Raw genomic sequence first — 17,587 nt, forward strand, 5'->3', positions numbered from 1 at the left:
GAATCCGTAATGCGGTCTCTTTGTATTTCTCCGTGTTTAGTGAATTATTACATAATGGTGAGCAGTGCACAATGATGAATAATAGATCACAGTTCTACTTTACAAATTAAAGTCCATGTATTAAAATATAATTATCTCTACGCAATTTCCAAATTACAAATCTCACATCTAAAGGGAAAGAACTTGAAAAATATCATGTGAATGGGGCAGACCTATATATATATGTAATAATATAAAAATATCTATAGATTATATAGTGATATAAAGATACGTATAGATTCTATGGGGATATAAAGATACCGATAGATTCTATGGGGATATAAAGATACGTATAGATTCTATGGGGATATAAAGATACGTATAGATTCTATGGGGATATAAAGATACGTATAGATTATATGGGGATATAAAGATACGTATAGATTCTATGGGGATATAAAGATACGTATAGATTCTATGGGGATATAAAGATATGTATAGATTATATAGTGACATAAAGATACGTTTAGATTCTAAGATGATATAAAGATATCTATAGATTCTATGGTGATATAAAGATACGTATAGATTCTATGGGGATATAAAGATACGTATAGATTATATAGTGACATAAAGATACGTTTAGATTCTAAGATGATATAAAGATATCTATAGATTCTATGGGGATATAAAGATACATATAGATTCTATGGGGATATAAAGATACGTATAGATTATATGGGGATATAAAGATACGTATAGATTCTATGGGGATATAAAGATACGTATTGATTCTATGGGGATATAAAGATACGTATAGATTATATAGTGATATAAAAATACGTATAGATTCTATGGGGATATAAAGATACATATAGATTATATAGTGCTATAAAGATACGTATAGATTCTATGGGGATATAAAGATACGTATAGATTATAAAGTGATATAAAGATACGTATAGATTCTATGGGGATATAAAGATACGTATTGATTCTATGGGGATATAAAGATACGTATAGATTATATAGTGATATAAAAATACGTATAGATTCTATGGGGATATAAAGATACGTATAGATTATATAGTGATATAAAGATACGTATAGATTCTATTGGGGATATAAAGATACGTATAGATTATATAGTGATATAAAAATACGTATAGATTCTATGGGGATATAAAGATACGTATAGATTCTATGGGGATATAAAGATACATATAGATTATATAGTGCTATAAAGATACGTATAGATTCTATGGGGATATAAAGATACGTATAGATTATAAAGTGATATAAAGATACGTATAGATTCTATGGGGATATAAAGATACGTATTGATTCTATGGGGATATAAAGATACGTATAGATTATATAGTGATATAAAGATACGTATAGATTATACTGTATAGTGATATAAAGATACGTATAGATTCTATGGGGATATAAAGATACGTATAGATTATATAGTGATATAAAGATACGTATAGATTATATAGTGATATAAAGATACGTATAGATTCTATGGGGATATAAAGATATGTATAGATTCTATGGGGATATAAAGATACGTATAGATTATACTGTATAGTGATATAAAGATACGTATAGATTCTATGGGGATATAAAGATACATATAGATTCTATGGGGATATAAAGATACGTATAGATTATACTGTATAGTGATATAAAGATACGTATAGATTATATAGTGATATAAAGATACGTATAGATTCTATGGGGATATAAAGATACGTATTGATTATATGGGGATATAAAGATACGTATAGATTCTATGGGGATATAAAGATACGTATAGATTATATAGTGATATAAAGATACGTATAGATTCTATGGGGATATAAAGATACGTATAGATTCTATGGGGATATAAAGATACGTATAGATTATATAGTGATATAAAGATACGTATAGATTCTATGGTGATATAAAAATAGGTATAAATCTTATAGTGACATGACAATATGTATAGATCCTCTAATGATATGAAGATATCTATATAAATGTCATACTCTGACGTCCCTTTCCTGTAAGAATGATGTAGTATGAATCTAATGCATGATTACAAACTGTTACTGATCTAAAGGGAACTCTTACTATATGTTAACCCCCCATTGATATCAGTACGAGGAGGTTCTAATATCACAGGAACCCTTCGCTGAGACTTAAAACCTAACCACATGTAAAGATTGCTTAAACTGAACAAAATGTACGTCAACACAAAGATACGTTTAAATGGACCTATTAAAAATATATTGAGCCCATCCTCCCTGCGAAGTCCTGACCTGGTTATAAAATAAAGCAAAAATGAGTATTCTGCATGCGCACTAGCGGCTAATGCTTTCCTATGGGGTGATCTCAGCTAAGGATGCGCGACGGCAAGGTGGAGACGGTGCTGCAAGGGAAAAGCGTTAGTAAAAGACGTTTTTTTTTCTACCTGCAGGTGGGCGTTGGTAGACTAAACAGCCACGGAGGCACTATATTCCTAACGGTATTGTGATCTTTTAAAACAAGAATTATTCAATCACTTCAAAATCAGGATTACCCAAAGTAAGGTATGAAGAGGATCTTGGGGCAGATATGTCAGAGCCTTTGCTTTTTGAGGTCCCTTTAAGCTGATTGCTGTCACTCTGCGCTGGGGGTATATTCGATTACATAGGATCACACTCTATTAGTGTGCTGTGGATGTAATTTGAGGTCCCTTTAAGCTGATTGCTGTCACTCAGCACTGAGGGTACATTCGATGACATGGGATCACACTCTATTAGTGTGCGGTGGATGCAATTTGAGGTCCCTTTAAGCTGATTGCAGTCACCCAGCGCTGGGGGTACATTCGATTACATGGGATCACACTCTATTAGTGTGCTGTGGATGTAATTTGAGGTCCCTTTGCTGTCACCCAGCGCTGGGGGTACATTCGATTACATAGGATCACACTCTATTAGTGTGCTGTGGATGCAATTTGAGGTCCCTTTGCTGTCACCCAGCGCTGGGGGTACATTCGATTACATAGGATCACACTCTATTAGTGTGCTGTGCATGTAGTTTGAGGTCCCTTTGCTGTCACCCAGCGCTGGGGGTACATTCGATTACATAGGATCACACTCTATTAGTGTGCTGTGGATGTAATTTGAGGTCCCTTTGCTGTCACCCAGCGCTGGGGGTATATTCGATTACATAGGATCACACTCTATTAGTGTGCTGTGGATGCAATTTGAGGTCCCTTTAAGCTGATTGCAGTCACCCAGCGCTGGGGGTACATTCGATTACATGGGATCACACTCTATTAGTGTGCTGTGGATGTAATTTGAGGTCCCTTTAAGCTGATTGCAGTCACCCAGCGCTGGGGGTACATTCGATTACATGGGATCACACTCTATTAGTGTGCTGTGGATGTAGTTTGAGGTCCCTTTAAGCTGATTGCAGTCACCCAGCGCTGGGGGTACATTCGATTACATAGGATCACACTCTATTAGTGTGCTGTGGATGCAATTTGAGGTCCCTTTAAGCTGATTGCAGTCACCCAGCGCTGGGGGTACATTCGATTACATAGGATCACACTCTATTAGTGTGCTGTGGATGTAATTTGAGGTCCCTTTGCTGTCACCCAGCGCTGGGGATACATTCGATTACATGGGATCACACTCTATTAGTGTGCTGTGGATGCAATTTGAGGTCCCTTTAAGCTGATTGCAGTCATCCAGCGCTGGGGATACATTCGATTACATGGGATCACACTCAGTGTGCTGTGGATGTAATTTGAGATCACAGCACTTGCTAGATGTCAGTGGTATTTCAAGACTTCCTGTGCGGTATCACAGTTAGACAACTCGTGGTAGCTTCCAGTCGTAGTCTTAAAGTTCACCGGTCATTAAAGAGTTAAGTAACGGGATGGTTGTGAGTGTGTCAATGCATTGAAGACCTTCTCTATTTCCATTCATGGAAAATGAAAACCGTTTAAATGAAAACCTGTCAGGCCAAAAACTACTTTTTCTCTTTTTAAAGAACATTCGGTTTAATCGATACATCGTAGAGAGTGGGAGAAAAGCCTATATAAAAAAAAAAAAACTTTCAATCAATTCTTTGGCATAGACTCTGAGCCAATGAATTGATTGATAACGGAAAGCAGCAGTTACCTCCCACAGGCAGCGTCCTGCCCTTCACCCAACACAATCACATCGGGAACAGAAGTTATGTTTTTGTTTTTTGGGGGGCATGGTGACACAGTCTGCAAACCTGTGTGCTGATAGCCAAACGTGTCCTTGTAAAGATCTAAAGACGATGTAGGAAGCAGCCAGAGGAACTGATTCTGTCCTGGAACAAGGGCACCAGAAGATGTGATATCTGCCTGTTTGGTGGGTAGAGGACTAGACCATACCCTGAACAATCGTGGTGGTGGTCTCTAGTGCCAGGGGAGAAAGGACGTCGTAGCGGGAAAGGTCTGGATCAGATATTTTGACCTTCACTTTACATTCACCATTAATTCTTACTTTAGTAATAAGCCTGTCAATTTTAATGCATTTAAAAATAATGCAAAAAGAGGAAATTCAAATATTTACCATCCAAGATCCTGCTCAGCTCAGAGACAATTCAGACAGGCCCCTCTCATTCTGGTCAATGGGAGTCTGATCTTATTCAATTATCCCCTGTCCAGCAAGGGATAATAACACTGTCATGAAAAGTGGTTATGGTGCTTTGAGTGACCCTTTATCTCTTAGTGACCAAAACCCATGAATCAAAAATAAAACCTCAAAATGCTAAATCTGCAGATGAGTTATTCGTGGGGACATTCAGCATCACTAGGTGCCAGAGTTACGAAGGACCATGCCAACGGTGCGATTTTGGAATATGCAGAAAACACCCTTCCATTCATAGAGCTTAGCAACTGCAGAACCTCACCGACAAGTCAGATTTAAAGGGACAGTGTCAGAACCTCACCGACACATCACTGAACGTATAAACTTCGGCAATTTCGGAACTTCGGCACTTCAGCACTTCGGCATTTCGGGACTTCGGCACTTCTCTTGCAACCGCTTAGTAGATAACTCCCTAATTCCCACGGTATTAGGGAGTTATCTACCAAAAGGCTGAAAGACCTAAATTGTTCTTTCAGCCAAATTTACTAATACGAAGTAAAAATGAGTTAGTATTAGTAAATTTTGCCCCCACTCGCGGTACATGTCTATTAAACTACATGTCTATTAAAGCAGCCACGGGCTGCTCACTGTTAAAAAATAAATTAAAAAAATAGGGTGGGGCCCTAAATACTAATAAGGGGGGGGGCCTAATGTCCTCCCCTTGGCCCCCACCCCTGAGCGGTGGGGGCCCTAAATACTAATAAGGGGGGACCTAATGTCCTCCCCCCTGTCCCCAACCCTGAGCGGTGGGTGGGGGCCCTAAATTAGAATAAGGGGGGGCCTAGTGTCCTCCCCCTGGCCCCCACCCCTGAGCAGTGGGTGGGGGCCCTAAATACTAATAAGGGGTGGACCTAATGTCTTCCCCCTGGCCCCCATGCCTGAGTAGTGGGTGGGGGCCCTAAATACTAATAAGGGGGGACCTAATGTTCTCCCCCCTGGCCCCCACCCCTGAGCGGTGGGTGGGGGCCCTAAATTGGAATAAGGGGGGGACACCTAATGTCCTCCTCTCTGGCCCCCACCCCTGAGCGGCAGGTGGGGGCCCTAAATACTAATAAGGGGGGGACCTAATGTCCCGCCGCTCAGGGGTGGGGAAAGGGGGGAGGACATTAGGTCCCCCCCTTATTAGTATTTAGGGCCCCCACCCACCACTCAGGGGTGGGGGCCGGGGGGGAGGACAATAGGTCCCCCCATCATTTTACTTTAGGGCCCCCACCCACTGCTCCGGGGTGGGGGCCAGTGAGAGGCACTGGCTGCTCACTCTTTAACAGATATGCCCCTACTCGCGGTATAGCCTGTTTGGTGGGTAAAGGACTAGACCATACCCTGAACAAATGTTTGTATACTTTTTTAGAAAATTGGGCATACTAGATGGGCCGAATGGTTCTTATCTGCCGTCACATTCTATGTTTCTATGTTTTTATTTAAAATTGTATACAGTGTAACATTCGTCATTCTTCCACTGGGTAAGTATATTAGTTCTTAGGCAATACTGTGCTTCAGAACTTCGGTAACTTCGGAACTTCGACACTTCGGAACTTCAACCAATCGGCAATTCGTCTATTCGGACATTCGGAAGTACCCGAATGTCCAAATGTCCGAATTGCCTGAAACTATTCCGAATTCACATTCGGACCGAAACGAATTACACCTGTCTAATGGAGGGTGTCAATGATGGTTTTCTGCACAACTGTCAGGTCAGCAGTCTTCCCCATGATTGTGATTCCTACTGAACCAGACTGAGAGACCATTTAAAGGCTCAGAAACCCGTTGCAGGTGTTATGACTTACTTAGCTGATTAGAGTTGGACACTGTGAGCCTAGAATATTGCACCTTTTCACAATATTCTAATTTACTGAGATTGTGGAGAACCAAGCACTGTATAATACCTCGGCAGACTGTCAGAGGACCAATTATCGTATACTACCCCGGCAGACCATCCGTGAAACAAGCACTGTATTTTACCCCGGCACCGGCAGATAGTCCAGGAACCAAGCACTGTATAATATCCCGGCACCAGCAGACAGTCCAGGAACCAAGCACTGCATAATACCCCGGCAGACCTTCCGGGAACCAAGCACTGTATAATACCCCGGCAGACTGTCCGAGAACAAATCACTGTATAATACCCCAGGAAACCATCCGAGAACCAAGCACTGTATAATACCCCGGAAGACCGCCCAGAAACCAAGCACTATATAATACCCCAGCAGACCGTTCAAGAAACAAGCACTGTATAATACCCTGGCAGATCGTCCGAGAACCAAGCACTGTATAATACCCCGTCAAACCGTCCGAGAACCAAGCACTGTATAATACCCTGGCAGACCATCCGAGAACCAGGCACTATATAATATCCCGGCAGACCATCTGAGAACCAAGCACTGTATAATACCCCGGCAGATCATCATAGAACCAAGCACTGTATAATACCCCGGCAGACTGTCCGAGAACCAAGCATTGTATAATACCCCGGTATACCGTCCGAGAACCAAGCACTATATAATACCCCGGCAGACCGTCCGAGAACCAAGCACTGTATAATACCCGGTCAGACTGTCCGAGAACCAAGCACTATATAATATTCCGGCAGACCATCCGAGAACCAAGCACTATATAATACCCCAGCAGACCATCCGAGAACCAGGCACTGTATAATACCCGTCAGACCGTCCGAGAACCAAGCACTGTATAATACCCCGGCAGACCGTCCGAGAACCAAGCACTATGTAATATCCCGGCAGACCGTCCGAGAACCAAGCACTATATAATACCCCGGCAGACCATCCGAGAACCAAGCACTGTATAATACCCCAGCAGACCGTCCGAGAACCAAGCACTGTATAATACGCCGGCAGACTGTCCGGGAACCCAGTATTGCTACCAGCATTAAATATATGTAATTACATTTAATACTATTTTTTGCACCTATTTCATGAGCAGAGGGTTTCACTCTCCTATGGGTAACAATAGTGTAGTAGCAAATTATGGGGAAAGTTTTTCTCCCATAAACAGGAGCACAAATTCAGGACGGTCTGTCAGAATTCCACAGTTAAACCATTAAACCAGAAACTGGGGGGATTTAACTAAGAAATTGCACATTTTAGCTGGAATAGCTAGTAAAATAGCTGACTTGAACATGCTTCACAATTTTTGCTTTAGTGACTATGCTCCATCTCTTTATTTACATTTACAGTCTAGCAGAGCATTATGGGATATGTAGTTTATGAAAATCTGCCAGTGTCAGAAAATGTTACAGAACAAAATCTGTTTGTTTGTTTGTTTGTTTTTTGTTTGTGGTTTGTTGTTAAGCAATAATAAGACAACACAGTATAGTTATCAATAATATTGTAATTCTGATAATACACTGCAATGAATAAAGGAACGTGCACACGTGGTTAATCAGTCATCGGGCCGTGTTCCATTAACGGACAGTTTGGGTTGAAAGCTTGTGGACACAGAGTCGGACATGCTTTGGATGTTAGGAGCGTATCTGAGGGGGAGAGTGCAGCAATACAATAATTATTATTTTATCAGAATATCTCAATTAGTCACACGACATTCCCAGTGTGAGATATAAAGGATTTACTGCATGTTGGGTCCAGACACATCCCATTGATGTAGGCATTATATCTCAGATTAGGAATATAGTACCTTTTTCAGTTCCAGAGAAGCTTGTGAAATTTTACAGCTTTTGCAATTGCTGCCCTCGATGCTTACTTAAGGATCTCTGATCATCATTATTAACAAGACAACGGGAATTTGTGTTCACCATCAGCAGGGCAACCATTTATGCCAAACATCTAACAGTAAGAGTTATTCAATAAAGTAAGAATTCAAGGTGAACTCAAAGTTAAGGCCAGAGTAGCCGATCTGGGAGAATCCTCCAATTCAGCTGTGCTTTCAGCTCGGTTACTCGGTCTTAACTTTGAAATTCACTTTGAATTCTCACTTCAGTAAATAGCGCTGTTATTGTGCCAGCAATGAAGAACTGTCTGGCCCCCAGCATACAGGGGGCCTGTAGCAAAGCTCACAATATTTAATTGAGTGTTTATATATTAGTAAGGGATTGGTGGGGCATGATTCTAAATACCTCACTGATTTCATATCTTTAAACAAACGCTAATTGAATCAAAATTGCAGCCATTTATCACACTTTGCCACATTCTAAGCATCGTTTTAAAATGATCTAAATCGCGGTGACAATTCTATTTATACCATCCACCAGAACATCTTTAAAGGGTTTCTCTAAGCACCTTGACCACTTCTGCTTTTAGATGTGGTCATTGTGGTAGGAGTTAATATGTGCAGCGTTTCTGATTGACAGCACATACTGAGATACAGCCACTCCTCACTTACCGACCGGCTTCCGTTCTTATGACTCGGTTGTAAAACTAATTGGTCGGTAAGTGAGGATGCCCTACTAAGCATGCGCACCAGGGAAGATCTATGTTCCGGGAATTTCCCCAAATGTTGACAAGCGCAGCAGAGCAGGGAATCCCTCAAAGACTTCAATATACAGGCAAATTTTAAAACCCACAGGGACTCTTTCTGGCCACAATAGTGATGGAAAAGTTGTTTCAAGGGGACTAACACCTGGACTGTGGCATGCCGGAGGAGGATCCATGGCAAAACTCCCATGGAAAATTACATAGTTGATGCAGAGTCTGGTTTTAATCCATAAAGGGCATAAATCACCTAACATTCCTAAATTGTTTGGAATAACGTGTTTTAAAACATCAGGTATGATGTTGTATCGATCAGGTTGTGTAAGGGTTACGCCCGCTTCACAGTGACAGACCAAACTCCCCGTTTAACGCACTGCAAACAACCGCAAACTCCCCATTTGCACAACCGCAAACTCCCCATTTGCATCATTGATGTCATTGAAGGTCTCTTCCTCCACCCAGCCACGTACAACACCAAGGGTCCCCGAAAGGTGACAACAAGCCCCCTGTATTTCTTTTTTTAATGTACACTACTGTTACACCAGATATGAGTTGCACTGGTGTGACACTGTGCCCTGGCAGGCCCTGAAAAGCACACGTGTGATTGTGAAGGAAACTGACTGCTATTATATTACAGTCAAAAAAGTTTTTTGTTATTTTTTAAATGCAAGCTATTGTGACACCAGATATGAGTGGTGGCACTGGGCAAGTGGGCACAGTATACGCTGTGAGCCTGACACACATGCAGGCAGGCAACTGCAATTAGATTACACAGGAAAAAAAAAAAAAAAAAAGCAGACTGATGTTCTAGCCCTAAAAAGTGCTTTTTGGGGTGCTGTCCTTACAGCAGAGATCAGATGAGTACTTCAGGACTATAGTGGACAGTGAATACACTAGCCTAGCTATCGATTTCCCTATTAAATCAGCAGCAGCTACACTGTCCCTCCTCTCACTAAGAATGCAGCTTCCGGGGGACGGGGCCTAGCTGTCATGGAGGAAAGACGCACTTCGTGTGAGCTCCCTCAATATCTCACTTTAAGCAGCTATCAACAAGCGAATTTCACCCCAGAAGGGGATGACCCAGCAATGTTGTTCCTACCTGACCGACCCGACATGCTTAATAGCGGTCAGCAACTCGACAGAGTCTTACTTACCTCCGCGTGGCAAGTGTGGCCTGGTGCTCACCGGGCGGGAGAGGCGGCCGATCTTCCGATCCTGGGATGCCCAGGAGCAGCTACTTCCCGGCAGGAACTCCGTTACCCCCCCTCGGACCGGTGGGGGTTATCCCGGTCCACCCCTGAGAGGCTGTCTGGAGCTAATGGATGCACAGAGCACAGTCGCCCAGGCTGACATACTCATCTGCAACTCTCCCAATATGGCGGCAGCCGCGTGTCCTCCTGGTACCAGCAAAGCATGGCAGGATATTGAGTCTAAGCTGGACAGACCCTAATCAATTTTGGAAGCAAATAACAAGCAGGAAGCCCCAACAAGCTCCACCACAGCCCCAACAAGCTCCACCACACCTAAGTGAAGCAGTCCCCATTAAAATCCACCAACGCAAAAGGCGTCGAAGACGGGACCGGAGGCACAAACAGAAATGCAGAGCCTGTCCCACGTCAAGCACTCGCCTCCACCTTAAGCCACCACAATCCTGCACCGGACGTGAAGCACCACCGGGAAAGATCCGACCACCCGATAAAACAAGCTTCCACCACCTCAAGCCGCGAACCCGGCACTCAGCCAGAGACTTGCCTTTGTTGTTCCAGGTATCAGGGACTCCCAGGGTCTGCACCTGGCGCCCAGAAGGGATCGGATGAGCACAAGCAGTAAACAGCAGCCTGCCAAGCATGTCCCACTATAGCCGATCCTCCACACCATGCCTTTGATCACATGAACTGCTCTCTGCACATTAACTAATCGTAAAGTAGCAAGCGTTTAAACATGTCATTATTTCACCTCCTAAAGAGTTTATTGTTGTAGTTCCTTACATGCCTTTACCTTAATCGTTCATGTATTATGTTATTCACTAGTCTCATCTCATGGGGCGACTCACACTTGATTTATAACTAGTGGTGGAGCTGCTGATATAAATACACAGTTGATAACGTGCAAGCTACACCCTAAACATGACAGCCATCTTTCACAACAATGTACTGCTACATACTCATACCCTCAGTGCAACTAGCCATGATATACGCACGTTCAGCCTAGAATGCTCAAATATAACACACTTCTGTCTAAAAAAAAAAAAAAAAAAAAAAATACAAAAAAAAAAGAATGCAGCTTCCGAATGAATCTAAAATGGATGCTGTCCAGGAGGTGGGAGGGTCTGGGAGGAAGGGTCTGCTGCTGATTGGCTGGAATGTGTCTGCTGACTGTGAGGTACAGGGTCAAAGTTTACTCAATGATGATGAATAGGGGGCGGACCAAACATCCAGTGGTGTATCTTGGTTTTGTGCTGCCCTAGGCAGGACAAAACTCAGACACCCCCCGCGCGCGCGCGCCACCCCCACCCAACCCTTCCCCCCTGCCCCGCCTTCTAAATACACACACATTCACTGACAGATACGCATACACTAGCTAACAGACACACACAGTCAGACACACACAGTCGGACACACACACACAAACAAACACACACAGTCGTACACACACACACTAACAAACACACACAGTCGGACACACACACACTAACAAACACACACAGTCGGACACACACACACACTAACAGACACACACTGTCGGACACACACTAACAAACACACACAGTCGGACACACACACACTAACAGACACACACAGTGAGACACACACACTAACAAACACACACAGTGAGACACACACACTAACAAACACACACAGTTGGACACACACACACTAAGACACACACACTAACAGACACACACTGTCGGACACACACAGTCGGACACACACAGTCAGACACACACAGTCAGACACACACTAACAGACACACACAGTCAGACAGACACACACACACACACTAACAGACACACACACTAACAGACACACACACACACACACACACACACTAACACACACTAACAGACACACACACACTGACACACACACACACACACACACACACTAACACACACTAACAGACACACACACACTGACACACACACACACTAACAGACACACACACACACACACACACTAACAGACACACACAGTCAGAGACACACACACACACTAACAGACACACACACACACTAACAGACACACACAGTCAGAGACACACACACACACTCACATTAACAATTTTTTTTTATTTACTCCCCCCCCCTTACCTTTGGGAATGCTGGGGGTGGGGGGGTTCTCCCATTCCCTGGTGGTCCAGTGGCTGCAGGGCGGCACTGGCGGGCAGGCTGGGCGGCCGGCGAGGGAGCTCTTCCCCTGAGCTCTCTGCTCAGCTCCCTCGCGCGCCGCCCGCAGAGTGAGGCTGGGAGGCGGAGCCGGAATATGACGTCATATTCCGGCTCCCAGTCTCACTCTGCGGGCGGCGCGCGAGGGAGCTGAGCAGAGAGCTCAGGGGAAGAGCTCCCTCGCCGGCCGCCCAGCAACCAGCAACCAGCCCAGCATGTCTGTTAGCCGCAAGGCTAACAAGGCATTTGCCCTGGGCATTTGGGGGCGGCGTTTTTTGCCGCCCCCTGGAAAATGCCGCCCAAGGCAAATGCCTTGTTTGCCTCGCGGCTAATACGCCCCTGCAAACATCGCATATGTTCGCCATCCGTGGCAAACAAGCTATGTTCGCCAGGAACTATTCGCCAGGGAACCGTTCGGGACATCACTATTCCCTGAACATAGTCCAGCTCTCTAACGTGGGGAATCCCTTGAATCTCCACGCTAGAGAGCTGGATGTAAGTGCGAGAAGTCGTAAAGCCGGTAGGTCGTTAAGTGAGGACCACCTGTATTGGCAATTGTGTGCCGGGAGCTAGTTGCACCCTCGGCACACGTGAATTTGGCAGCCCAGAACTCCGTTCCGGACTACCTACTGTCAATTCTGTAAATAAAATATGTCCGTCATCGCACGCACTGCATGCTGGCAATGTTAAACTTTTCCCCTTACAGACAGAGCCTGCAAGGGGAAGCCTGGATGTCCCCTCCCAAAGCAATGCTCCCTGTCTCCTTCCCCACTCCCTTTGCCCAACCCCTTGTGCATGCACTCAGAGATGGTTAAATGGTCTTTATCTGTGAGAAGCCCTTGATTGGACATTACACGGCTGCCCTGACATCAGGAGGGGGCGTGTAAAGCCGCACCGGTAGCTTCAACCAGTGCTGGATTCCAGGTAATACCTTTTTTTTCATAGTTATAGGAGGGGACCTAAAGATTAATAACTATTCATTAAATAATAATGCATTAAAAAGGGCTCAATTTTTCATAAACAATGGTCTCTTTCATTTAATGTTGGCAAAGAGCACAGACTTGAGATATATCTATTAGAGGTTTGTGCCGTGAATGCATTTTTACTGCATTATAGTTATTATACTGCATATAGTTATTTTACTGCATTATATTTTACTGCATTATAGCATTGTGTTTTTGGTCCCAAAAATGGGAATCTCTATTAAAACACATTTCAGAGAAACATTCAAGAAAAATAAAAAAACATACATAATTTATCTGAATTTGTCCTGAGAAATCTTTTATAATTTTTTTATAATACGGGGGTGCTGTATAAATACGTTTTCCCATAACAGTCTTTCAATGTAGTAGGGGTTTAAATTTCCAGTGTTTGGGGTACAATTGCCTAAATGTGAAACATTAAATTTCATTCAGCCACCACCGGCTGCTGTCCAGCATTACCACCACAGCTCTACGTGGTTGGTTGTCTGAAATTTCCACAAGAACCCTGTGACATCATTTGTTCTGTGACAAGTCCGCTCGGTTCCGTGGTGCATAGTGCAAACTGTAGCAGTAACTGCGAAGCTTGGGATACATTATATCAAGCGGTGATATAATGGAATCACACATGGAGAACCCAGTGATGATCTGGAAGCAGTTCCAAAGCATTTTATGTGTCCCATCTCTTTTTTCTTTTTTTCTCTTATTTTTCTAATTGATTTTCTAAGCTCAAGCTTTATATAAACTCTTTAATCGATGGTGCAATATATCATCTATTCAACAAACTTTCGATGTCTGTTCCACACGAGTAATGGAAATAAAAAATATTCATTCTCCGTGAAGATCAAAGCCAAGTGAATGAAGCTCTTTCAGCCGATGTCCAAGAGTCAAGCGGGGTGGGAGAACTTTACGTCAGTAATATCAAGCAGGCTTTTGGACAGTGCGGTAGACGAGGCAATCAAGATGATGGTGGAAACGCTGCGTTTTGCTGTGAAGGAGATAAACAGAGAAATGTAAGATGCCTCTACCAGAGTACCAGCTCAAAATGTGCTAAACCCCATAAATCCTTCCATTATTAATTACCGATTCTCAATCATTCCCCTTCTGGGGTTACACTATATCATAGCCGTAGAATTATAACATAACTAGAATTTAACCTGTGTAACAAAATCCTCTATCCTTGTATAAGACGCCATTTTAATTGTTGTAAAATATATAGACGCTAAATTATCTTTTTAATATAGTAAATAACTGTGACGGCCACCCAGATAGGGACACGGGTTACGCTGCCAAGGATGTCCTTTTCCCTCTCTCAAGCCGCAGCCACTCCAGTAATAATAGCAATCAAGAGTATAATTTCCCAAGTGGTAAAACCCCAGAGCAGGTATGGCTTTCCCCCACAGACATTAGTCGAGACTGAATGCTGGGAGTGAACTCTTTTATTCAGGGCCACACACAGCCTTTTATGCAAAAGCCCCCTGCAAGGGGTTTCCAACACAACATTACAGGGTCATCCCTCCCATGATCCTCTGTGCCTGAGAGAGAATTCAGTTCCCTCTCAGGTACAGAAAATCTACAATTTATATAACACCCCAAACAGCCATGTACCCCCTCAAGTCTTATATCCCCGGATAGCTTGGATCTGAGCGCACAATATATCCAAAAAGTGCTCAGATCCAACAAATACAGCCGAAACACCACCGGGGTAAAGTTTTGACTGACCGCACACAAGGCACCTGCCCAAAATAGTTCCATAAAATCAGTGGTTGTGATCGGCAGATAGTGTTCACCTCATTTGTTCCACCGAACAGCATTCTTCCAGGATGTATAGAAACGAATGCAAGTGGGGATGGAAGTTCAGCGGTGTTCGCGAGATCGAGTGTCCGATTTTAGTTCCATGCACTCGACGACCAAACACCGCTGGTGGCCCCTACCACGTGTACGTACATACGAACAACTGCACCCAGCCAACGGTTAAGAACACTGAGGTGTGAATCATTATGGAAGTGTTAACAGGGGTGAACAAGGTTAACAAGCACACGGGTGGTCTTGGTATTTCGTGGTTGTATTCAGTTACCGAACAAACAGGGAATAAAAAGAGGATACTGTATTCCAGTGACAGGGTGGTCTGTCACAATAACCATGTTAATAAATCTATCAAAGTGAGAACTTTAAGTGAATTTTACATTTAGGACCAGATTAGCTGATTTGAAATCATAACTGATGTAGAAACTTTGTTCCAATTTGCCAATTTTGACCTTAAATTTAAAAATTTACTTAGAAGTCTAACTTCATTAAATAATCCTAAAAATGTTGTGTTGTGTGTGAATTATGGTCCCAGTAGACAGCCTCTGTGTCACTCTCGCTGATGGCTCAGTGCACACCCTCTGTGTCACTATCGCTAATGGCCCAGTGCAGACCGTCTGTGTCACTCTAACTAATGGCCCCTGTGGACACCCTCTGTGTCACTCTAGCTGATGGTCGCAATGGACACCCTCTGTGTCACTCCAGCTGATGGCCCCAGTGGACACTGTGGTTGGACATCGCCACTAAGTGCCATGTCCCCTGAGTATTCAGAGGTTTGGTTTTATATTTTGTGTCTCCAATATGTACTGTGATGGTTTTCCCTTGTTAAGTATGTGTTTCCCTTTGTACAATCACTTGCCCCTGTCCCCTGTGGCAAACCTAGCCACTTGCAGGGTGTCCTTGTATATATCTTGCTATTACTGCATTGCAGAACATTTCAAAATAGTCAGTTGACTCCCAGACTATGTGTCGTCTGGTCCTTGGGAATGGGAATTATGCTGTGTATCCTGCCTTCTGTATGCTGAATCCTGATTACCAGCGGAGAGCCCTTGGATTAACTACTGCCGCTCCATTACAATTGGTGGCAGCGACGGGATCATTCCTACAGCCCAGGAGGACAGCTACAGAGCAAGCATGGCGCCCAGCTATTCTCGAGAGGAGTTTGATGCTATGTTGAAAAGTCTGCTGGCTTTCTTCGGACCCAATCCACAGGAGAAATCTGTGCAGCTTGTGAGGAGAATAGTGTGAGAGACAGATATAATGTGAAGTAGAAACAGTAAAAGACATCCAGCAACACATCAAGGCTGAAGACCATTAACCGGCTGCAAATAATTGTAAAACATTTGAGCAGGTCCAGTCAGACATCTTCAAATGCAGAAGTACTGCTGACAAAAACAGGATCTGCAGGTTGGATTACCTTAAACAGGCCAAAGGCTTTGAATGCACTGAACCTTAATATGATTCGCCTTATATATCCCCAGTTAAAGCTTTGGGAAGAAGACAAAGACATCTTTCTGAAGTGTTTGGTGTGTTTGGTGCACATCTCTTAAAGATACTCGTAAATATGTTCATTGTCAACATTTGGTTGAACTCCATATACACTAAGTAAAATGTATTCAGGTCAAACTCCACACTATTGGCGTTGTGGCTATCCAGAGGGAACACTTGTTCATATATGGTGGCATTGTAGTTTAGTTAAAAGTCTTTGGGATTGGTCCTTTGAGATACTTAAATGTTTATTTAATATTACAATTAAAAAAGGCCCGGACATAGCATTACTACATCAAAATTGGAAATTCTCCTCCACTTCTTCCAAGTGTATTACAAACCACTGCTTTTTGGCGGTTAAGATAATACTAGCAAGACAATGGAAGTCACATCTCCCTTTCCAGAGGTGTCAGCTTGTCAACCAAATCTTATACCAATTTCGAATGGAAAAAGATTTGCCAGTTTCCTCCTTATTTCTTATAAAGAGACAAGACCAATACACTAATTGGATTCGAATTCTGGAAAATAACTAATTATTTTCCTTTTTTTTTCCTTTTTGATGTTTAGACTGACCACAGCCCCCATTTACTCTCATTCATACTTATATTGGCTATAGATCTATGAGATTGATCTTATCTTTTTATTAAGATATTCTTAGCTGGCTAAGTTATGATTATAAAGTTGTAATAAATGCAAGTTACATGTTTTGTTATTGTCACACTTGTCTTGTCTCGAATGTAAACTATACCAATTTTGTCATATGTATAACAAAATGAAAAACTAATTTTCAATAAAAATAATAATGAAAAAAAAAACGTTTGTCGTGTTTACCTGTTCTACAGC

The 17,587-nt window shown here is 42.9% G+C and overlaps 1 protein-coding gene across 2 annotated transcripts in view; it reads right to left on the minus strand.

Moving 5' to 3' along the window:
• Positions 1-14,153: 14,153 nt before the first annotated feature.
• Positions 14,154-17,587, minus strand: part of CCDC9 (coiled-coil domain containing 9) — a 40,066-nt gene continuing 36,632 nt past the window's right edge. For both annotated transcript variants that reach the window (XM_063431048.1, XM_063431047.1), the window contains exon 15: positions 14,154-14,438. In XM_063431048.1, the coding sequence (XP_063287118.1) occupies positions 14,409-14,438 (30 nt within the window). In that variant the 3' untranslated portion in view covers positions 14,154-14,408. The remainder of the gene's footprint in view (positions 14,439-17,587) is intronic.

Source organism: Pelobates fuscus, chromosome 9 (assembly GCF_036172605.1).
Source record: "Pelobates fuscus isolate aPelFus1 chromosome 9, aPelFus1.pri, whole genome shotgun sequence".
Classification (NCBI taxonomy): Eukaryota; Metazoa; Chordata; class Amphibia; order Anura; family Pelobatidae; genus Pelobates; species Pelobates fuscus.